The sequence below is a fragment of the Artemia sp. Qi Xiang Cuo genome, chromosome 13, assembly GCF_049724085.1.
Source record: "Artemia sp. Qi Xiang Cuo chromosome 13, ASM4972408v1, whole genome shotgun sequence".
Classification (NCBI taxonomy): Eukaryota; Metazoa; Arthropoda; class Branchiopoda; order Anostraca; family Artemiidae; genus Artemia; species Artemia sp. Qi Xiang Cuo.
The window spans coordinates 29,215,216-29,240,773 of record NC_142806.1 but is presented as its reverse complement, the minus strand read 5'-3'; the positions used below and the strand labels follow the sequence as shown (position 1 = coordinate 29,240,773).

Genomic DNA, 25,558 nt, shown 5'->3' with positions numbered 1-25,558 from the left:
TACAAAAATCTACAGTTTAAACATAGCTCGTTTTTACACCTAAGTCGTCCAAGGCTTGGACTTAATTCGTTTTGGCGCCAAGTCAGGAATTATATTGTTTTTGCATCAAGTTTGCATGGTCCACTATTTTGCTCTTTAATCGTTCTAGATTAAACATCCTTGTACTATCCCAATTAAAATTAGAAACGAATTGCCAACATTTCTGCTAAAGTGTTCGCGATGGATATGGATGGCTCCAAGAATCGATATATTGCTCCCAATCATAAAGCTTTAAATTACTTGCATGATTCCAGACTTCATAGGATAGAGCAGACCCACCTTTTCTAATAAAATATTTTTGTGAAGAACAGATTGTTTGCGTATTTTGGGGCCCTTGTCCCCGGGGCTGCAGGGGTCATGTTCCCTTGGAGGCATATACTGTAATAGCTCCCAGAATATAAATTGAGCTATAGCTTAATACTTTTGTCGTATAGTTACCGAACAATGGCAAATCGTCCGCCGACAATAGAAGTAATAGGAAATTGCTTCAACACCAAAAAGAGCCTCTAGTGCCCTCAAGTGAGTGGTACGGATCAAGTTGACTAACATTGTTCTAGTGTATATTATAGAAACAAGGGACAGACACTAAACAACTGGGACACAGTTCACACAGCCAAATCTTCTTTCCAAATTGTAGTCACTAGGATCCATTTCAAGGTATTTTACTTAGACGAGTGGCAAGAGCAAGCACAAGCTTAACTAACTTGCTTTCTAAGGTCAGTGACAAATCCAGAGGAGAGGGGAGACACCACCACCCTTCGCCTCGAATACAGTTTAAATTTAGAAAAAAAATTACCTATATTTATAATACTCAGTTGACTCAGGCTTAAGTGCCTTCTAATTATGTACAGTTTTCATATACGAGGTCGTTGAGCAAAAATAAAGAAAGATCTAAATTCTAGTCTACAAATCTGTCGAGCAAAAAGCAGAGTCAAAAGTTTAGCCAACCAGCCCCACCCACACTCTCATATCCTGGATCGACTACTGTCTGTGTATCTGCCGAAATATCTTCTCACAAACATTAGTTTAAGGCCCTTTGATTAGCTGTCTTAACTTGTCAAAATTCATATATAAAACCAATTTTGTTGAATTTCTATCAAGTTAATTCAGCCAAAATGTCTATATGTATCGACACGACACGGCATAAGTTCGCACCGAGGGCCAATTTTCGTGGGAAGAATTCGAATTTTCTTTGAACATACCTTGCAAAACCCTTTCAAGATTTAGGAGAGCACTCTTGTCAATATTCTCGTTGCCGCTCATCTCTTTCAATAAATTTCTAAGCTCTTCCTGAAATTAATAAAAAGGATTATCAGACTTGTTAGGGTATCATGAGCAAGTTAAATATCGTTCAACATAAAGAACAGTAACAAAAGTTGAAGCAACTGTTGCGGTGCGATTTCACTCCCTGTTTTGAAATCAAAACCAATGATCAGCTATTGCACGGCTGAACCAATGGCTGGAGCAGGTAAAAATCATCTCCGTGTTTGAAAAGATATTAAGAAGAGTCTGAAAAAGGTTGCTTTACAAGCAAATGCGAAAATTGCAATAAATAATGGATTACTTGGCGCCTGTTAGGTTTTATATATATATATATATATATATATATATATATATATATATATATATATATATATATATATATATATATATATATATATATATATATATATATATATATATACCAGATGGGATACTTAGAGATCAAGACAAGTCAAGAGTTCATGGTTTCAGGAAATACAAGAAAATTTCGTGAGAAAGGTTACTGTAATAATGAAATGGACACTTTAAGGCAATTAATGGCACCATCGATTATTATAATTATTAATTTAAAAAACTTTTTCCACAAAATAAGATTTTCAAAGAAAAGAATTTTTTCTTTCAACAACACGTTTTTTGGATTTTTCGGGGGGTAGTCAATCACCCCCCTTGCGAGTAAGTCTTGTTTAATGATGTTTAAAAAAAAAAATTGAGTTCGGGCATATCGGCAAATTATATATTGAATATTCCAGTATCCCAAGCTAAGTTTAACCAAGCTAATGAACTCCAAAACGAAAAATTAGACTGATTACTTAGTTAGCAGGCTCATTTAATAACTGCAGTTAACAATTTGTCTTCTGAAATACAGGAGTTAAAGAATGAGGCTTTAGAAAGAGATAGAAAAATAGCCGAATTAGAAAGGTCACTGGAAGAGCAAAAGCAGAAGAACTCTGCTTTTGCTCTAGAAATGCTAGTAATTGAAGTGAAAGAAAGAAGCTCAAACTTGATCATACACGACTTACCGACGGATATTAATCCGAATCAATCCCTTGAAGCTCACGTGAAAGATCTACTTAAAAATACCTTAAAAATTGAGTCATCTGTGTCAATTAACAAATGTTACCGCTTAGGAGGAAAAACTGTCAATATAACGAACAGACGCCATAATCAAAGTCAGTCACGTAAACCGGCAGTTAATCTAGTGCTAATTAGGCTCAGGAATGAAGCTGAAGCTTATCTAGTTATGCAAAACGTATCCAAGCTTTAGGGCTCTGGAATTAAAATTTGCACGGACGTTCCTTTAGCACTTTACGCATTACGCACAGGATTCCTCACTAAAGCAAAAGAGATGAAGGAGTCTGGAACGATTATTGCTTCTCTGATGAAAAATAAAGGAACACATGTATGGCTTGAGATAAAAAAAAAATGATTCGGTGATATGAGAGAGAGCTGATCAATAAGTAAATAGGATAGTAGTAATCTGGGCGTATATTTATAAGATATTGTGGAGTATTTTTTTCATTTCGTGTTTAGTGATCTGGTTGTTAAGTTAGTTGATAATTTATGATTGTCTGAGGATTATGATTATCTTATTTTCGGAGGACTGTTCGCAAAAGTATCATAATGAGTATTATGTGGTTTTTTCTTACTTTTTTTTTTTTTGTAATCAAAACTGTTATATTTAATTTCCTTACTTTGTGCCTGTTTGAGGATTATGATTATCTTATTTTCGGAGGCTCATTCGCAAAAGTATCATAATGAGTATTATGTGGTTTTTTCTTACTTTGTTTTTTTTTGTTAACAAAACTGTTATATTTAATTTCTTTCCTTGGTGTCACGCTATTCTTGATTTTTCCTGTGGTAATCTTTTGTTCTATAGAGTTCTGGTTTTTTGTTAATGTTTTTTTGTTTTAGATGAGGTTCTTGTAACATTTTTCTCCATTCACTTTGTGTATGATCTGTATGCCACCTTTTCTCAATGATTGTACCCAGCATCGAGATAATGGATGATAGACTCCGTAATTTCGAGGAGCTTCCCCTAGATTTAGGTAAAATATTTGAGAATTTATGCAAAGATGACGATGTTTTTGATATGATGGTTCATTTTATCCCTAAAAATAAATATCTACTCCCCACCCAAGTTTTAAATAAAGGCGTTGATTTTAGAATAGCATTTTTGAACTGTCACAGGTTACTAAATATTTTTGATCGAATATCCCTGTTTATTTCTCATCATAATACAGATGTCTTCGCCTCTTGTGAAACATTTTTAAATGATTCGACAAAGTCATTTATTAATAAACAGGATTATACTTTTTTTCATAAGAATTGGATTAATAAAAAACAGGGAGGGGTAGGTTATTTCATTAAACCAACAATTCAGTCAGATCTGGTGAGTGAATTTGATCACCTACATCTTGAAATGGCGTTTGAATTTTTGGCAGTTAAAATAGATGTAAAGGGTATGAAAATTTTGTGTTGTGTATTTAACCGGCCTCAAGTTCGCCTACTTCGAAATTCGTGCAACTTCTTGATGATTTTGTGATTATTGCTTCGAAATAGTACCCAAAAATTGTTATCATGGGTGATTTTAATATTAATTTATGTAATTCTAATAATTTAAGTGGTAATTTCAACGGAATCTCTTCTGATGGGGCTGACTTGTTATCAGTTTGCCTGTCCGGTGGTCTCTTACCAGCTTATGGAGTCCCAACAAGAATAACGAAAGATTCTGCTTCCCTTATTGATAATTTGTTTACGAATCTGGAACTAAAATCTAGTGATGTGGTTATTGAAGATTTTTCAGACCATTTGATGCTAGTGACCGACCTTCACTTGATTACAGAGTCTAATAGGCCTACTAAAAGAAAAATGAGGATGACTAATAGAAACTCTTTGAGTAAACTTAAACTATTGCTTTCTTCAAGTGATTTTTCTTCTTGTTTAGTCTTCGGACCCTGATTAAAATTGCCACCATGGACAAAAAAAGTTTTCTGATTCGGCGCTATAACCTAGCCGACCCAAATCTAGCTGTTGAGAAACTAATTAGCCGGCAAACAATAAAACAAGTAGTTTTAAAGCACGAGTGGGCAAGCTTAGTTGTTTAATTATTCCACTTGTTTCCCATTTTTTCTCTCTTTTCCTTCTTTTCTTCTTTTTTCCTTCCAGAAGTTGTCTTCTTCTTGAAATGCCATGCCTTCTGGAGTCCACTTCGGTCTCCTTTTGGCGTCACGACGATTTTCAATCTACAGGGGATGATGGGTCAGGAATAAGTGTTGCTACCATCTATGTGAACTACTCGCAGATATTGTTATGTCTTAGGAAATCGAAAATACTTTTGTATAGATATCTTTCAGTGTCAGCTGGTAGGCTTGAGAGCAGCAACACGTTCGTGTCAGGCTGGAGCTTTGCCTCCCTGAAGATTCTCCTAATGTTGATTACTTCTTGCTAGATGCATTGACATTCAAAAATCAGGTGGTTCAAGGATTCTGGAAATGAGTTGCAAAAGCTGCAATTTGGATCGGCTCGTTTATGCCAAATAAACTCCTCTTTCCTCAGGATCAAATAGCTGCTTTTGATTCTATAATAAAGAATGTTATCTGTCCGTGATGGAAATAAGGATGGAATGAGCATTTTGTTTTTGAAGGAACTCTTCTTCTGAGTATCAAATTAGGATTAATTGGATTATTCAAGGAGCTACTAGCTAGCTGGTCTGCTACCTCATTATATTTGATGCCTTGGTGGCTGAGGATATGCTGAATCTTAGCTTCAATGAAGCTATTTTGGAGACTGATTAATTGATCTCTGATTGTCCTCAGATCTGTATTCTTGGCACTCCAATGGATATTATCAAAGAGCTGAGGGGCACCTTCGGTGTCTGAGAGTAATACTACTCTTTTGGAAGCCGGTAAATTATTACTGATGGCCTTTAAAGCCTTTTTTATTGCTGGTAGCTCTGCAGTGAGGATGGAGCTATTGTCAGGAAGTCTGGTTTTTATATTCAGTGCATAACTTGGGATAACAGATGCAGAGCCGCATTTGCTGCCTTTAACCGAGCCATCAGTGTAAATTTGGAGAGAATCTGGATACAAAGTGGTCATTTTCTCATGAAAAAGGGTCTGAATTTGGATTGGAAGGAAATTTGTCTTTTGTGAGGGTATCAACTCTAGTGAAACAATTGGAGCATTTGCCATGCTGGGGGGACAAGAAAACGACTGAAACAGGATGATTCAAGTTTCCCAGATGGGACAAGCTCGTCAAACGTTTTCCATGACCTTAGAGATGTCAAACTATGAGAGATACCATCTTTGGCAAAAGTGAGCTTAAAAATATCATGCTCGTGACCTATCGCTTGTATCTTACTGTAATATTTGATGATCAGCGTATTCCGTCTTTTTAAAATAAAGGGCAGGCCGGTTATTCACTTTGTTAGAGAGGCACTGAGCATGAAGCCCTAGGTCAATTTTGCTAGCCATATTTTGGATTGTTTCTAATTTGGCAAGGCTAGTCTTACTACATTCTTCATATGCTTTAATGACATACTCAATCTTTGAACGAATAAACCTCTTGTAAAAATCAAAGAGTATTTCTTGGGAATTGGCCCACTTTGACCCCGCCAGGTACTTAAGGATGAGTAACCTTTGCATATATGAATTTTTTTGCACAATTGATTTGATTCTGCCAAGTCAGTCTTGGATCCAGGTATACTCCTAAAATTTAGGGGCTACGGCATATTCTATTTCCACATTATTGACGAATAATTTTGGTGGTATAATGAATTTTTTCTTGTGGAATATGATTGCATTTGTCTTAGACTTGGAGATAGGTAGGAAAAATGCAGCAGAAAAAGTTGCTAGTTCATCTAATGCTAAGTTAATATTATTAGCAATAGAATTTACATCTCTGCCTACTGACCAAAGAACTAGGTCATCAGCAAATTCAAGTTTTGATATTAAATCAATACTGAACTGAATCTCACTTCAAACTAATAAGAAAATAAGGGGGTTGAGTATAGATCCCTATGGGAGCCCAACATGCAGTGCTGAAATACTGGATAGCTCATTTTGCACCCGGACTTTGTAGCTTTTATCAGATGATAATTGAAGAGGAACTTAATGACTCCATCCGGGAAATCCATCCCTTTTAGAATTTGACAAATGAAATACTTGCAAACGTGGTTAAAAGCTGATTCAAAGTCAACTGAGACTGCTATCATGATCTCACTGCTATCTATGGCATTTCTCGCAGCTGCTTCAAGCTAGATTACATTGCCTACAGTATTAAGCTCCTTACGAAAGCCAGCCTGGGAATTAGGTAGAATTCTTTTAATTTCCACAAACCATTCTAACCTCCTATGTAGCATCTTTTCAAAAAGTTTTCCAAGCACTGGTAGTAGCGAGATAGGCCTGTAGGAATTGATTAAATCTAGAGTATTGGGGTGTATGTACGGGTGTCGCCACTTATTGATGCAAAAATGGCGCAAAAAGGTTGCTATGCCACTTACTCGAAGAGGAGAACCCCTTGTCGGCCCAAATGTTAGTAGGATTCCCGCTCTTACCCCAACGGTTCAATAAATATCGGGTTTGGTACTACCCTATCTCCCTGTCAATATAATACTTACGGTACCTCGTAGCTCTATTCCTACCCTGCCTGGGTTGCGGAAACTAGTGCACAGTTTGTAGAAAATACCTTACTTGTATTCTTCCAAAAGGGTTACAATAATCCCACATAAATCTATATCCCCGAACAGGATCTAAGCGCACACTAAAACAAAATAATATTTTTCACACAACTGTTCATATGGGTGGACCTTCGCTTGGCCCAGCCAATCAGCTACATCCCCATTCAAACCCGATTCTACCTCTTAGATTTATCTTTCGATGACTCCCAAACCAGGAAGTACCAAAAATAAAACTTAGTTCAAAGCTTACTTATTGCAAAACCACTATCACTTAGTAACGGGAATTTAACCTGTCTTTTGCAATTATACTATAAGCAAATGTAATTAAGAAAACGAAGACAGGTCATTTATCTGTAAGGAAAAGAAACTGGGGTGGAACCCCAACATAGAGGTTTGCCTTGTTTTCTAATTGGGATTATAATGGCCTGTTTCCATATCCTTGGGAATATTTTTGTAGTCCATGCATGGTTATATACATGAAGTAAGGCGTCATGAAAAATTTCTCCTGAATTTATGATCTATTGGATACTTATTTCGTCTTCTCCTGATGCAGAAGAGGAATTGGACGACCTTATAGCCTCCTTTAGCTCGTATTTGGTAAACATACATACAAGTTCCTTCCTGAAATGTGTCTTCTCATGCAACTTGCACACTCTTCGCCTTCCTCTATGCACTGTGAGGACTTCTTTGTTGAAATGAATAGCAAATGCTTCAGTAATGTCTTTGTCAGTCTTTAAAGTGGTTTCTCTTGTTGTAAGAAGGGGATCTTCGAATTGTAAGTTAATTATTGCCAGCCATTCGACTTATGAACGAATAAATTTAACTTGAAGGAACATTAAAATCAGGAGACTTTGAAATCAGAATTGGTTCCATCGAATCTTGAAGGCCTAAAATACATGTCTTGTACGAAAAACAAATCATTAATTGCAGTCAAAGAGCCCAAAGCACGGTTTTAAGCTTTATGTTCGTGTGTAAATTTATTTCGTGAAACGTCCGAGTTACCACAGCTGACTTATCTTCTATGTTTTCATTCAACACCCATGTATCTTACAATTTTTTTTTGCCCTTTTAAATCCCGGCTGTTTCAATTATCACTCGAAATTCTCTTAAATCCGCGATGTTTTAGTTACTTTGGTTTTTAATCTGTTGCTCCTGTCTTATCTTAAAAGATTAGCTTTTTCGTAGCGCCAAAGACGTCTCCGTTTATTAAAAAGATGAAATAGTTGTGTGTATTTACTTTTTTTGACTTTACTGACCTGATTTTCCAAATTTTTATTGTACTTCACCAACTTCCATGGGCGTAGGGAGGGGGGGCAGCTGCCCCCCTAGACCTTCAAATTTACATTAGATATGGCTGAAAAAGCAGATGGTTTGGAAAAAGCAGTATATAAAACTCCATCACACTATCGACTGCCCCCCCCCCCTAGACAATATGCTGCCTAATGCTGCCTACGCCCATGCCAACTTCATATCTAGAAAATTACCTTAATATCAGGACTAGAAGACGTCTTCATCGATATATTTTCTAATTTATCTTCAATATTACAATTACCTCCTATGCTTACATCTTCTTCTTTTGAGGAACTTTCAACACCTGGAATAACATGAAGATTATCAAAGTAAAACTGCTTATCAAAGATGACCAAAATGATGCCTATATGAGTAAAGGGTTTCACCCGGGGAAATCTTGGGTCTCAACGAAATACCTCCTTTTCAACGAATCATCGGAAAATAACAAGAACTATAGCATTGCGGGGGCAAAGATCTCTGCTAAGCCCTTTTCACTGTGAGATGAGGCATTAAAAAAAAAATAAATAAATAAAAAAAAAATCGAAGAGTGGGAAACAACAAGAAGAAAACAGGTCAAATAAATTGAGATAAAATAGTAATAAAACAAGAATTAAAAAGTCAAGTTTTTAAACTAAAAAGGAAAAAAATATATAAAAAAAATTGAACATTTTAAGAGCGATCTTCCGACAGGAAAGGCAAAAGGATGAAAGCCAAAACAAGTTTTATGAGGTAGATGCCTCGCAAAAAAACATTAACACCTAAATGTATATAGTAGTTACATTATAAGACAACACTGGCTATAAACAACGCATGACAAACAAGAAAAAAATAATATTATTAAATAGCCAAGAAAACGAGGGTAAAATCAGCCAGTGGATAGAAAAGAAGCAAAAAGGACAAAAGCAGATATTTCGGCAAGAACATCACCCAATCAAAATATTGAGACAAACATATTGTTCAACACAGTTGAAAGGTCCGGAAATTATGTCTTTGAGGATGAAACTCCCCCTAAATCCTTCAGGGCAAGGTTTGTAAGTTATGCCCTAGGGGCATAGAAGTCTTGAGCCGCCTTGAGTGCTAAAACAAGAGAGAACAGAAAAAAAAACCTTTTGAAGTAACACAAACAGAGTAGATGCTCAAAAAGTTAGTTTTTCTTCTCTTTTTTTAGCACTGAAGACGGCTTGGCAGAGGTCCTTGCCAAAATCTCCGCTTTTGTCCTTTTCGCTTCTTTTCTATCCACTGGCTGCTATTAACCTCGTTTTCTCGGTTATTTAACTACATTATTTTTTTCTTCTTTGTCTTACGAAACGTATATGGTATTCTGTTTTTGACCTCAAGAATCCAAAATAATGTTGCTGGATCTGACAATAAGGTTCGGTTACATCTGACATCGGATCCACGTTCTTTGACCGCTCCTCATATTATCAATGTAACATTTGCTTCTGGAGTTGTTAGACTTTGCCGGACCAACCATTCAGTAAATAGTATTTTACCGGTTAAAAAATCTAAGAAAAAGCTCTGGACCATACTGACATCGTACTAACGATTTTAGACCCGTCTCAGGAGTTACTTACAATAGCGAATCAGCGCTGTGTATGCTCTCGGGTGAAGGTTTGACTAGTTTCTGCATTTAGTGAACTTGGTTAAACCAAAAATAGTACCTCTGAGACTAGCCCCAAAACTATGATTCTGAGCCGCGGGGTTTCGATACAAGGGTATGTAATCTTCGGGTAAAATTGTCATCAATCAGATTATGCTAGAAACCAAACAGTCAAGTTCTATCAGTTCTGTACTTTAATGTCCTATTTATGACCTAACAACATTACAGTTAACAAGGGCTATGACCTCTGCTCTAGCCTTAGAGAATATCCATTACATATTGTTATAGGTTCTCCTAATGCGCTTTTTGCTTTTACTAACAAGGCCACCTTGTTGACTTTTGTACGATCTGAAGCTGAACTAGGTTCTGATATCATTGATTTGTCAGTTAAGTCAGTGATTGGATACTAAACTGTTATACTTAATTTTTTTTTAGTTACTACTGTTCAAAAATCTTTCAAAAGCTTGGTTAAATTCACTGGTCGTTGACTCACCAAGACAAAATTGCTCGCCCAGAGGCTAGTTCTTCCAAGTTTGTAGGGGTGATTCACTAATGAAAATTTGACATTTCACCACAACGAAATTTAACCAAACAAAAAATTACTTTTGTGTAGTGAAAAAGTGCCATCGTCTATGTTACAACTGTTATTTCCTATTTTAATCCCGTCTCCCGTTTCTGATTGTTCAATAGTGTTTTTTTTTTAATTTATAGCATATTTCGCGTCAAGAAATTTGTAAAGTTCGTGTTATTGCTGTTTGGTGTCTTGATTGTGGGGATGTACCTCTTGTGTGCCAATGTACCTCTTGTGTACCAGGCATTTCGTCTTATGAGGCGTGCTTTGGTATTGTTTAAAATTTTTCTTTACATGTAAACTCAAAGTAGAAGCGATCAGAGAAAAAGGCTAATCAAGAATGAATGGTATCAAAGATCGAGGAAGGGCCTAGCACGTTGAGAATCTGTCGAGACAATTCGACAAACTTAACGGAAATATAAGGAACGTTTCCCAGCAAGCCCCAATACGCTTCATCAAAAGGTGCTACCCTTTCCTCCTGTTAAGTTACTGGGAATGTTTTTCAAGACCTACAGGCAAAGCACGCGAGTTCATTTTTGGTGTTACACGCGGCGACAAAAACAAAAAGTTCATGTATTAAGGAGTGTCAGGCAAAAAAACAAGACAATTTCTGAAGATGCAACGGCTTTCGCGGTTTCATTTAAGATCGTGTAGATTGTTGAATTTAACTTGCAACTTTAAACTAGAATACAATTATTGAAATAATCAAGAGGAGTGCGACTACATGCAGGAAATTTAGACGACCTGCAAAAATTTAGTCGACATTTACGACATCGTAAAAAAAGGAAATACAGCGATGGCAAATATAATAATGTTTTCTTCAACGCGTTTTCGAGACTTTGTTTTCGCCATTAAATAATAATAAAACCAACAAAAGAAACCGGCTTGCTGATAAAGTCAATGGTGTTTTTTTTTACTTCGGAAGCCATAGAGTATGAAGCTTGAATCGGATGATACGTAGAGAAACCTTGACAACCAAAATACTCCAGACTTTTAGTTCATATAACGTTTAATTTATATTGCTGTTTTTCTTGAATGTAAATTGTTTTCTGTTTTCCTTCGTTATACTTATTAAAAGGAGGGCTTGGGTGCAATTTTCACTAGTACCTATATAAATACATGGGGGAAAGTATCATCAGCATTATTTATAAGTTACAGAACAAGAATTAAATAAGGTCTTTTCAAAATTTTATTACGCATAGTTAAAGTTTGATTGTGTAGATGAAGCCTTTGCCAAATTTAAAAATCTTTACTACAAGGGTAACAAAGTCCTCTTTAGCCCTGCTAAAAAAAACAGAGAGAGAGAAAAAAAAGAGAGAGAGAAAAAAAAGAGAGAGAGAGAGAGAGAGAGAGAGAGAGAGAGAGAGAGAGAGAGAGAGAGAGAGAGAGAGAGAGAGAGAGAGAGAGAGAGAGAGAGAGAGAGAGAAAGAGAGAAAATATATAAATATAATTATTTTAAACAAAAAATTATAAATGAAAAAATTTTATCAATTGTAATTAACCTGGAACAAAACTAGACAAAGAATAAAATATCAGCACTATAATTGTAAAAAAAAAAAAAAACAATTTTAAATAAAAAAATTTTGTGAGAAATATAGTTAAACTGGTACTAAATGAGAGAGAAGTTCACTGGGAGGCAAGTTTATAGCCAATGACAGAGGCCGATTCTGACTTGCGGCTGCCGAAGAACTTTCCTGACCTCGAAGAAGAGGATGAGGTGGAGCTTTCGGTCTCTTAAAGGGCTTACGAGGTGCAGTCCCAGTAGTAACAGGAGGATCATTCCAGCCTACAATTTTCAAAAAAAGGACTATGAAACGTACTCAACATTTGTGATTTGGCTTACGCACTGGCAAGAACTTGCCTCATTAAGTTGACTGGTATATTACAAACGTAATCAAATGTACAAAACAAACACACGAGCTCACTTATGGTAATTCAAATGTTGTTACTATCACCCCCGTCCGCTCTTAAAATATACACACTGGATCGAGTGGTCTAATTTATAAACTTAAGTAACTTCAAAAATACATTTCAGTTTTTTCGGGATTACTCTATTTCTCATTATGGTCCTTGTAAAATACAGCTTTGGATAATAATATTGTCTTAGTCAGGTCTAAAGGTCTCAAAACCTAGCAAGTCCTAAGGGCTAGTCAAAAAGCCGGAAAGTCCCTTTTGCAGTTTCCGTCCCCCTTATGGAATTTATTTCTTGGACCTTAACACCTTTGATTTACTACAGCTAGGAAAGGATTTTCGACATGATTTCAGTGACTAAAAGGATAGCACTTCATAGATCAACATAGGTCTAAAAGAGAAAGAAGGACGAAAAAATTTTGACCTCGTTAAAAATTAGCTTATGATGCTTTAGTACAAAAAGACGTTGAGCAGTCAACGTAAACAGATTCAACATTCCTGATATTTCCAACCCTGATAGGACTATTTTTTGAAGAGCTGCAAATGGTTTCGACGAGTTTTTTTGCTGTTTTTTTTAGGATTCGGCCCTTCGGGGCTTGTGATGGAAATTTTTCGAAATAAATGTCTCATCTTAAATGGGAGATGCAGAAAGTTTATCTACGGTTTTTGGAGCAAATGTTTTTGCTGCTCCACACAAAACTCGACTTGGCCAAATGCGACTAATCAGCTAAGAAAACCCAAACAAAATTCAGCCTGGCAAAACTCAACCAACACAAGCCTCAACCCAAGTAAATTTCAACTTTCTTCAAATTCAGCACACGAAAATGCCATACAAGCAAAATAAAAAACCAACAATGGAAAATTCTTTCCGCGTAAAGATCGGTACACGGAACAATCAACGCACACAAAATTCAATCTTTGTTCCCTACATAGGGAGGGGACCCTTTAGGCCTAGGTCCTCCTCATTAACTTGACATTTCCCAATTTTTCCGATGGTTATACACATTTTTCATACAGTTTGCCCCTTTTTTTCAAAATACCCACTCCTCTCTTCCTAAACAAGCTCCTGCATACATGTCAGGCTCGATACAGAAAAAGATGGATCAGCAAAACTTAGCCCCCAGAAGTTAGTTCTTTTTATTATTTTTTAGAAGTTAGTTCTTTGGCATTTTGAATTGAAGTTACGATTTATAGAATTTCAAAAATAGTTAACTAAATTACCAGAGATTTTTATGTAAAAAAAATTGCTTTTCTTGTAAGCATCATTGGTATTTTTTTTTTCTCCTTTTATGAGAGCAGGCTTACTAAGACTTAGTTTGTCCGACGCCTCTCCAAGACGACCTCTGAAGAGCTTGAGACCATAGATCTTCCAAAGAAGTCCTCGCCAAAGTAGCCTCTTCCTCTAGGGATCGGCCAAGCGTCAATCTCGGTTGTCCATGTCTTCTAATGCCGGGGGGGGGGGGAACTAACACCAAACATCATGGGGGAGCTTGCTATCACCCATACGGACCATATGACCCCAATATCGCTATCTAATACTTAGGATTTTTTCAACTATTAGCGGTTGTTCCGTCCTTTCACGTATGGCGGCTTTCGCATTTCTTTTGGAACAGTGGATCCCCAGGATGCGCTGAAGACAGTTATTTTTGAAACATTGTATTCATTTTCAAACTGTTTCATCAGTGCCCATGTCTCGCATCCATACGTTAGTACAGAGAGGGCATTGCTATTTAGGAGTCGGAGTTTGAGCTTTAGAAAGTACGCAGCGCTTTTTCCAAACTATTCTTAACTTGGTAAAAGTTTTCCTGCACAAGCAATGCGTGTAGTAATTTCACGCTCGAGACTTCCGTCAGATTTGAAGAAGTTTCCAAGATACTTAAATTCTGTGTTCTCATCTAGCTCCTCTGAAACATTCAGGGGCCGGGCCGGGTTGTATTTACGTTGTTACGCATAACCTTCGTCTTTTGAGTACTAATTGGCAACCCAACTCGCCTGGCTTTGTTCGAAAGCTCGGTGATGTTCTATTGCAAGTCTTCTCTTAGATGATAGAGGAGCGCAATGTCATAAGCAAAATCACCGTCAAAGACAGCACGCCTCTCATTCAACTGTATCCCTCCAACAAAATGAGGGGACCCAAGTACATAGTCAATGAGAATCATGAAGAGCACAGGAGAGAGGATACAACCTTTTCGTACACCAGAATTGATCTGGAACCATTCCGTCAGGTCTCCATCTTCGGTTCGTACGGCGGATAGCTGGTCATTGTGTAAAGCAACAATAATACTTATAATCTTGTCTGGGAGTGCAGAATATCGTAGTATTCTCCAAAGTGATTCCCTATGTACAGAATCGAACGCCTTTAAGAAATTAATAAACGCTATTAATATTTCAGTTTGCCACCCGTCCGATTCTTCAATTAGAATTCTTAGGCTGAATATCAGATCAGCACAAGATCTACCTGACCAAAAACCGTGCTCCTCATCTCCCAGAATATTGTCAATTCTCGACTGAATACGTTTCAGGAATATTTGACAGATAACTTATCTTCCTATGAACTGTAGGGCCAATTGTTACAATCCATGGTTTGACCTTTCTTAGAAAGTTTTATAATGACTCCTTTCTTCCAATCAGTCGGGACACTCTCGGTTTCCCAAATCTGATTCAAATTTTTTAGAGACTTCGTCAAGGCCGAGTCGCCATATTTCAATAATTCATCAATTCCGTATTTCAATAAGTCGCCAGTATTTTCCATATCATAGCACTGCCTAATTAACAAACGATTTTGGCACAAAGAATAATTTTTTTTCCATAAGAGGGCCCTTTGTATCGAAGGAGTTGCCGTAGAAACTATGAAAAGGGCTCATTCGATTGGAAATCGGAATGGCTAGTTCCCTTTTTAATAGTCGAAAGTGATTGTAAGGCAACTAACACCCCTTCCACACCCTCCATTTCCCCAACATCCAATCAAAATTTTGAGATAGCTATTTTGTTCATCGTAGCTGATTTCCGGATAGAAATTATGTTTTTGAGGAGGATACTCCCCCCACAGCCCACAGGCCAAGGTTTGTATCTTGTGCCCTGGGGGCATATAAGGTTTTTATAGAACGCGTTGTTGTAGAAACTTCAAAAAGGGCTCATTCGATTGGAAATTCAAAGGGCTAGTGCCCTTTTTAATAGTCGAAAGTGATTGGAAAGCAACTAACACCCTTCCACGCCCACCTTTTCCCCAAACACATCCAATCAAAATTTTGAGATAGTCATTTTGTTCAACGTAGTTGAAAGTTCTGGAAACTAGGTCTTTGATAGTTTTTTTCCATAACGGGGCCCTTCGTATCGAAGGAGTTGCCGTAGAAACTTCGAAAAGGGCTCATTCGATTGGAAATCGAAATACCTAGTGCCCTTTTTAATAGTCAAAAGTGATTGGAAAGTAACTAACACCCCTTCCACACCCACCATTTCCAAAACATCCAATCAAAATTTTGATATAGCCATTTTGTTCATCATAGCTGACGGATAGAAATTACGTTTTTGAGGAGGATACTCCCCCCACAGCCCTCAGGGCAAGGGTTGTAAGTTATGCCCTGGGGGCATATAAGGTTTTTATAGAAATATTTGTCATAAAACTTCAAAAAGTGCTCATTCGATTGGAAATTCAAAGGGCTAGTGCCCTTTTTAATATTTGAAAGTAATTGGAGGGCAACTAACCCCCCTGTCACGCCCATCTTTTCCCCAAGCACATCCAATCAAATTTTTGTTCAACATAGTTGAAAGTTCTTGAAACTAGGTCTTTGATAGGTTTTTCCATAACAGGGCCCTTCGTATCGAAGGAGTTGACGTAGAAACTTCGAAAAGGGCTCATTCGATTGGAAATTGGAATGGCTAGTGCCCTTTTTAATAGTCGAAAGTGATTTGATGGCAACTAACACCCTTTCCACGCCCACCATTTCCCCAAACACATCCAATCAAAATTTTGAGATAGCCATTTTGTTCAACGTAGTTGAAAGTTCTTGAAACTAGGTCTTTAAGGATGACAATCCCCCCCTCTAAGCCCTTAAGACAAGGGTTGTAAGTTATACCCTGGGGGCATGTAAGGTTTTAATAGAAACGGTTGTCATAGAAACTTCAAAAAGGGCTCATTCGATTGGAAATTGAAAAGGCTAGTACCCTTTTTAATTGTAGATTGTGATTGGAAGGCAACTAGCACCGCTTCGATGCCCACCATTTCCCCAAACACATCCAATAAAAATTTTGAGATAGACATTTTGTTCAACGCAGTTAAAAGTTCTGGAAATTATATCTTTGAGCAGAACACCCCCCCCCCACAGTCTTTGGGGTAAGGGTTATAAGTTATGCCCTGGGGGCACATAAGGTTTTTATTGAAAGCTTTGTCATAGGAACTTGAAACAGGGCCCATTCGATTCGAAATTTAAAGGGCTAGTGCCCTTTTTAATAGTCGACAGTGATTGGAGAGTAACTGACCCCCCTCTCACGCCCACCGTTTCCCCAAACACATTCAATCAAAATTTTGAGATAGCCATTTTGTTCAACGTAGTTGAAAGTTCTGGAAATTAGGTCTTTAAGGATAACGACCACCCCAAATCCCTCAGGGCAAGGGTTATAAGTTATGCCCTGGGGGCATATGAGGTTTTTATAGAAAGTTTTTTTATTAGTCGAAAGTGATTAGAGGGGAACTAACCCCCCTCTCACACCCACCATTTTCCCAAACACATCCAATAAAAATTTTGAGATAGACATTTTGTTCAACATAGTTGAAAGGTCTGGAAATTATGTCTTTGAGGACAAAACTCCCCCTACAGCCCTCAGGGCAAGGTTTATAAGTTATGCCCTGGGGGCATATAAGGTTTTTTATAGCAAGCGTTGTCATAAAACTTCAAAAAGGGCTCACTCGATTGGAAATTGAAAGGGGTAGTGCCCTTTTTAATAGTTGAAAGTAATTGGAGGGCAACTAACCCCCCTCTCACGCCCCACCATTTCCCCAAACACATGCAATAAAAATTGTGAGATATTCATTTTGTTCAACGTAGTTAAAAGTTCTGTAAATTAGGTCTTTTAGGATGATAGCCTCCTCAGAGCCCTCAGGGCAAGGGTTGTAAGTAATACCTTGGGGACATATAAGGTTTTTATAGAAAGTGTTGTCATGGAAACTTCAAAAAAAGCTCACTTGATTGGAACTTGAAAGGGCTAGGGCCCTTTTATTAGTCGAAAGTGATTGGAGAGCAACTAACCCCCCCCCCCCCCCTCTGACGCCCACCATTTCCCCAAACACATCCAATTAAAATTTTAAGATAGATTTTCTTCAACGTAGTTGAAAGTTCTGGAAATTATGATTTTGAAGATGACAACCCCCCCCCCCAAACCCCTCAGGGCAAGGGTTGTAAGTTACACCCTGGGGGCATATAAGGTTTTATATAGAAAATGTTGTCATAGAAATTTCTTTTAAATAAAAAATTCTTTTAAATTTTTTCACTTTTATAAGTTTAAGAAATCAAAAATTAATTAAGATTTAAAGGAATAAATATCAGCATATTTGATTTTTTCCAGTAAAGTACAAATTATATTCTGGCTTTTAGAAAGCATAGGGTTTAGAACCCTAATCAGATTAGTTTCTGCTCGTTTTGAGTTTAACTTAAGTTCTTTACTTTTTTTTGAAAAACTTATTTTGTGTAAAAACTTTTTTTGATTAATTTCAATAAGACATCAATTCCGGCAGCTTTACCGTTTTTCAGGTTGCGTAGTACGGTTGTGTTTATTTCACACAACCAAAGCTGATATCTAATGAGTTTAAAATTCTTAATTACAACTATGATTCTAAAATTTAATTATAAACACATTGAAACAAACAACAATTGAAACAAAGCATAACATGTGTCCAACATTTTCCGAAAATTGTTTCCAATTTCCATCAAAGGATTTCTGAGCCTTTTGATTAGATAATGGTGGCTAATATTGCAATACAGAAGGACAATAACCAGATTTGATATTTAAAGGTTTTTGAAGTAACTAATTACCAACAAGAGGAGCAAATTGTCATTTGAGTATCTTAAAGCAAAACACAGTATGTATCCTAAATGGGACACAAATGAAGTTCCGTTTTTACTGCACTGTTAATCAAGAGCTTCTGAGATTGTTGATAAAAACCCTATTGTTGCAATTTGCAAATTCAGTATACAATAAGTATACAGCACAAAAATATAGTTTGATTTTCTCCAAAGTTGGAATTTAGGGGGTTTAGTGTGTCACCAATTGCTAATATAAAGCCAAAATAGTAATATCAACTTTCTGATTAAAAAAATAGATAATCTATACTCTTCACAACAGCTTCCAACTTCTAACACAGTTCTACAGTTTATATCCAAGACTTTCTGAGCATGTTGATTGAAAGACCAAAAGCTTATATAGAAGTCCGCATATGGTGCTTAATATTAACCAAAGCTGGTATTCAAATGTTATTGCAAGTCACTAACTGAAAATAGGAGGGGAAAAGAGGACTTGCTATAAGACTGTACTAAATTAAGCAGACATCACGTACAAATTTCATAAATGATGTTTGATTTTCACCAAAATTTGACTGATGTTTGATTTTTTTTTTTCAATTTAATAACTATAATCTCCAACTTAAAATGTATCTACACACTAATTTCCATGAAAGAAAAGTTATTATTTTGACTGCAGAGCAAGTTGCAGCAATGGGAATGCACTATTTAAAACTCATGTCTATGCACAGAGACTTAGAAACTTAAAAAGTAGCTTTATCAACATTTTACATGCAATTATTCAAATAAGCTATGGGGAGTACAATAAATAACATCACTTTTTAGATTTGTCTATACATAATGTATATTTTGCTGATGCTGAAGGAAAGATTCCTACTTCAGGTTTTTTTTAAAGACGGATTTTGGTAGTTTTTTTTGCAATATTTTTCTCCATCATTAGCTTGATATGCAGGTATTTGTGTAGTCGGATTATCACCAGGTAATACCAAGACTTAAAAGGGTTAGAAATTGTACTTTATAACAACTACCCTGATTAAATTTAGCAGGCAGTGTTGCCAGCGGATTTGTAGATGGCCAGAGTAAACCATGCAGGTATTTGTGTAGTCAGATTATCACCAGGTAATACCAAGACTTAAAGGGGTTAGAAATTGTACTTTAAAACAACTACCCTGATTAAATTTAGCAGGCAGTGGTGCCAGCGCATGTGTAGACGACCAGAGTAAACCATCTCCTTTGATGGTAATAAAATTTGCAAACAAACTAGAAACTTAAACTATTAACTGGAGAACCCATGTTGCTCCCAGAATCTAAAAACTATGATGAGATTGAGATGAGTTACAATAGTGAAAAATACAAGATATTCATGTTCTAACAATTGTTTTAAAGTATTCATGCTGCAGAATTGGAAGAAAACATTATATTTACCTTTACTTTCTTTCTGTGACATTACTTCGAAAAAATCAACCTAAAACAGAAGAGCAAGAGGTAAATAAAAAAAAGAAAGAGTTAAGAATTAATGGAAAAGAAACTCCCCTCCAAACTAAATTTCATATTCCAAAAAAAAAACAAAAAAAAAGAAATAGCTGATTCCCAAAACTTTACTTTTATTTACTGGTCTCAGCTTTAAATTTTAGCCATTAATTTTCGTTGGTTTAATCACTGGGAAAATTCTTCTAATGGAATGAAAATAACTATTCTTGTGTTGATAACATATTGTCTGTGCTACTCACTGTCACTTAGATAGTCTGCCATTGGTTAGTGTTCCTAGAACCTGCCAGCAGGTTTAACTGATTTCCCATTAATTAGTTTGGATTCAAAAATATTATGGTATTTAGCCTTAGTTACATATATATTTAATTGCATGATGCATATTATTGATGCACCTGTGTGCATCCAAACTTATGCTACTGAGCACATGCAAGGACAGCCTCATTTGCTTTGATACTTTTGAGGAAAAGGGTATTTCAAATCACGACCTTTGTCAATATTTGAGCAAATTTGTGGTTTTTCAGTAGCAAACTGTAATATACATACAAATTATATGCAATTTTCTTGTTTGATATACTGTGTAGACAGAACATCAATACATGATCACCCACTTATACTACTATTAATTTTTAGTATTGATACAGAATCTAAATAAATATTTTATATAGCTCAACATTTACAAGTTTCTATCTAATTTTATCCCACCTATTCAACTCTCTTCAACAGTCATCAAAAAGAATCTTAAAGTGCTAAATGTCAACAAGTCTGCTGGTCCTGATGACTAGTACCCAAGACTACTGAAGGAGCTTGTCAAAGAAATTGCACTACCACTATGTACTATACTTTAACTATTACTTGACTTGAAAAAGGTACCTATAGAATAAGAGCTCACCCACATTACTGCAGTATTAAAGAAAGGTAGCTGTGCTAAAGCTGAAAACTATGGACCCATCAGTCTGACCTTAGTGGCAGCAAAAACCCTTGAGCAGATCATGAATGCCAAGATCCTGACACGTCTCCTTAATAATAATAATATACTTTCCCATGACCAACATAGCTTTCAGTCAGATATATTTGTTAAGACTAATCCCCTCAAGATATACAGCCACATAACAGATTACCTGGATAAAGGAATCCCTATAGACTTGATTTTATTGGACCTTGCCAAGGCTTTTGATAAGGTATTGTGCAGCTGTCTCAGATTACATTTTTTGGCAATGGTCAGCCTGATCATGGATTTTCTGACTGGTAGGACTCACCATGTGATGGTGCTGACACAGTCCCCTAAGTAATTGTTTTGGGTCCTATCTTATTTCTCATATACATCAATATGGTGAACAAAACAGAAAATGACACCCATCTTTATGCTGACATCCCCATGCTGTTTAGCCTGTAAATCAACAAAGTCTGTTCAATGACCTTTCTAAAATCCAAAGATGGGCATAGGACTGGCTTCTTGAATTTAACATATTGAAGTGCAGCGTTATTCACTTTGGTAGCAATCCTCCCCATCATCAATGCACTAATTTTGGTCCAAACTTGCTGTCAAACTAGTGCTTAAGACAAGTTCTGAAGAAAGAGATGTAGGAGTGCTCATCAATGAACAACTGAAGCTCCATAGCCACAGGCAACAAGCAATTTCAAGAGCAAATTCAAGTCTTAGTTTCCTCAAACAGAACATAGCTACAAGGGTGCTGAGAGAAAATTTTCCAGGGGGGGGGGGGCAGACACCAAAATAGCACTGGTGGTTGAATGACAAGGAATATATTTCAGGAAATTTTTTTGTAAGAATAAGTTTATTTTTAAGTGCTTTTAGGAAAAAACTCAAACAAAAAGAGTAATTATCAAATAAAAAAGTAATTGTATGCAAAATGAAACAAAATAGCCACAGTAAACTTAAAGTGACAAGGATTCCTGGCAAAGGGATCAATTTATTTAATTAATAATATATTTAATTATTATGCATTTGATTATAAACGAAAATTAAACTCAAACCAAAATTACAGAAATATTTATTGCTTCCATAGATTATAACAGATGTAGACTTGTCTTTATTCCTGTGTAGACTTGTCTTTATGCAATTTCCTATGCCTTAGAAAAGTTTACAGAAAGAGTAGAGATAATCAAAAATCATCCTGCCCACAGCTTAACTAGCAGTATTGGTTTTTTATGCTGATTCTAAATATATAAAGTTATTTCAGTTTATTGTTACCCACCCAAAACAAAAAATCTGAGAAAATTTGCCTGATTTAAAAAAAAAAGGGAACACCCCCAAAAAGCAACCAATCTTATTGAAAATCCCTTTATTAGATACATCATATCATAAAACCCTACCATAGAGGGTTTCAAGATCTAACCTTCAGAATGTGAAGTTTCATATTGTTTTTCAGAAGAAACATCATTGATACATGTTTATTTGTATTGCTTTTTCCCAAAGGTGATTGTATTGAACCAAAGGTCCAAGATAATTGGGAGGGAACTCATTCAATAGTCTTGTTTTCTGGCATTTTAGGGCACCAAACTAGGACTTAACCCTAAAGAGGACAAATTTGCAATCAATTTAAAATTCTGAGAAGCTAATTCATTTAAAAGTATCAATTGCAAAAGAAATAATGCCACATGGTGACAATACTGGATTCAACCAAATTGATTCGATTTACTTTTAATGAAATTAGGCTACATTTGGTGATCTGTATTTGCATATCACCTATTATGAGGGGGGTGAGTCATTGTTTAGGTGGGGATAGGGTAGATTCCTGCTAGAGTACCATACATTTTGATGGAAAAACTGCTTATTCTTCCGAAAGCTTCATAAAAATGTTGAAATAGGTAGAGGGGAATATGGATTAAATCAAATTATTAGTCCGTACAGCTAAAATGTTACATTCTCAAATCTACCAGCAAAGTGGGAAAAGGAAAGGAAGGCCATCATCAGCCACGCCAGTAAATTTCTTTGGGGTGGCAAATACTGCTAGGAACTTAGTTTTCAGCAATTTTAAATGGTAATATTTTTCTATTTATATGAAGTACTTTGATGTATTTAAACCAATGTATGTAATGTTATTGATAAGAAAATCCTATTGTAGAGGTTGTGATGGTATCAGTTATGTAGAAGATCAAAAGTCTCACAGAACTTCCATCCACATAAACATTAATACCCTTTTTTATCCAACCAAAAATCTTTAGTAGTAATATTAAGGAGGACTTTTTACCAAAATTACTATTCATTACCAATTATTGAAGTATATTCAAATTTTATCCAAAATTGCAAATTTAAAAATAGGACAGTACTAATCAACATACAATTATTGAGTGACACATTTTAAAAGCAATTAACCAGGGATTTAAGGGACCAGTACCACAAATTATATCTTGGTTACACCTGGGTATGATTTGAAAACAATCAGAAACTGAATAAAAAAAGAGCTTGTGAACAGAAAGCATGGAACAGATTTGAAACCAATTTGAATGGAGTATTCTTTATACAAAGGGGGTTGTCTTCTCCTTAGATCCTTACTCTTTACTTTGAAGTTTGGCTTTTGTCCAAATATATATAAAAAAAAAAAAATGCAAATGGAAAAAAAAATTCAAAAAAATAAATGGAAACATTTTTCAAAGCACAAAAAAACTTGTTTAATGAGCAAGGTGTTGAGAAGGGGACAGTCCCCCTTATATACAGAATAATTTCAATTTGTTTTAAGTTTTAAACTTGCTCCTTACTTTAGTTAAAAAACGTTTTTTATTTGTTTAATTACTTTTGCTAATGCAGAAAAAACAATCAATATTTCAATGATCTCTGTTTGGATTTTGATGGGTAATGAAACAGTTTGTGACAACAAACTGTAAGTAAGGAGCAACCTGGCTCAATAGTAACCAAAACTCTAAAAAATGGAATTTTGATACCAATAGATGCATAAAAAAATTGGCTTATTGCTGTTGATTCCAAATATATAAGTTTCATTAAGTTTAGTCTTACTCATCAAAAGCTATGAAACCTGATAAAATTTGTCAGATTTTCGAAAAAAGAGGGATCGACCCCTAGAAGTCATAGAATTTAAAAAAAAAATCATACCATCACATTCAGTATATCAAAGAACCTTACTGTAGAGGTTTCAAGCTCAAATCTGCAAAAATGAGGAATTTTATCATTTTTGCCAGAAGAAAGGTAATGGATGCATATTTATTATTTTTTTTTACCCAGGAGTGCTGGTATCAAATCAGTGGACCTAGAACGTGGGGAGAGGGCTCATTCTAGCAGAAGCAAAAAGTTCTAGTGTCCTTTCAAATGACCAAAAAAATTGGAGGGCAACTAGGCCCCATACCACACAACTTTTTTCCCAAAGTTGTTGATCAAAATTTTGAGACAGCTATTTTGTTCAGCATGGTGGAAAGGCGCAATAAATATGTCTTTGGAGATAAAATGACCCCTCCTAGGGAAAGATTTTTAAGTTACAAAATTTGCCTAATGTTTATGTATAGTATTTGTTATTGGGAAGTATGCATACATTTTTCAGGTGGGAAGGGGAGGACAAATTTCCTGCTGGGAGAATTTTCTATGAAGAGGGAAGTTTCTAGAAGGTGAACTTCAGCGGAAATTTTACACTGTCTGAATTTGCCAGAATTCCTATATGAAATTTCTTTATATGTCTTGCTCTCTCTTTACCAATTCAATTTTACGCATGGAGATGTTAAGGGTGATTGTCTGGGTAAATTTTTGCAAGGCTTGAATTGTACACAGGATATTTCTATAAGGGAGGGGGATTTTTCAGTGGATGTGGAGCCAGATACTCTGGCTTCATTAAAAAAAAACAATTCAAAATTAAATAAAAAAAACAAGTTTTTTTCAACTGAAAGTAAGGAGTAACATTAAAACTTAGAACAAACAGAAATCATTGCATATATGAGGGGGCTTGTCCCTTCTTCAACACCTTGCTCTTTACTCTAAAGCTTCAATTTTGTCCCAATTGTTTAACAAAAACTCCTGAAACACAAGGGTTGTTTAATTAGAACAAGAAGTAACTTTTTTTTAAGTGCTGAAAAACTGTAGTGTGAAGATTGAGGCGTTGAGGAGGGGGCAACCCCCCTCGTATACATAATAATTTCTGTTTGTTCTAAGTTTTAATGTCACTCCTTACTTTTAGTTGAAAAATCTTGTTTTATTTATTTAATGAAGCTTCAAGACAAACAATTTTCTAAAGGCAATGGAAAAAGTATGTCAATTAAAGTAAAACTATATAAAAATGAAAAAAGTAAGTGTTTACAAAAAATACACAAAACAATAATCTGCTTACAAAAACTAAGATATAAACTCCCAGCATTCAGTTCTGTTGAGCAATACCAAAGTGTTGGATGGATTTTTTTGTTATCAATATCAACATTTTTGAACTTGGTTATCAAATACCTAAATATTTAATGCCTTTAGACTACTCAGTGTTTATAAAAAGTAACGCATTATCAAAGTAGTTTGTTCAAAGTAAAACATTAAAACTAAGATTAAGAAAATCAAATAAAAATTTTTTATGCAATATTTTTAATTTAATTTGAAATACCAAAAACCAATATATTTGACACCTTTATATTTCATAACTGTAAAAAATTTAATCTTTTTCAAAGTGACAATTAGATGCATACAATCACTCCTGGAAAAAAAAATGATAATAAAACCAAAAAAATGTATCTGTTCAGGGGGAAAATACAGAAATTTC

General features: G+C 35.7%; 1 protein-coding gene across 1 annotated transcript in view; it reads right to left on the bottom strand.

Moving 5' to 3' along the window:
- Positions 1-25,284, bottom strand: part of LOC148945160 (uncharacterized) — a 28,781-nt gene extending 3,497 nt beyond the window's left edge. The window contains exons 1-6 of the mRNA XM_089098737.1: positions 25,145-25,284; positions 19,791-19,830; positions 12,045-12,226; position 10,910; positions 8,464-8,573; positions 1,242-1,329 (exon numbers count right to left, since the gene is read on the bottom strand). Of these exons, the coding sequence (XP_088954863.1) occupies positions 1,242-1,329; positions 8,464-8,573; position 10,910; positions 12,045-12,226; positions 19,791-19,830; positions 25,145-25,171 (448 nt within the window). The 5' untranslated portion in view covers positions 25,172-25,284. The remainder of the gene's footprint in view (positions 1-1,241; positions 1,330-8,463; positions 8,574-10,909; positions 10,911-12,044; positions 12,227-19,790; positions 19,831-25,144) is intronic.
- Positions 25,285-25,558: the final 274 nt, after the last annotated feature.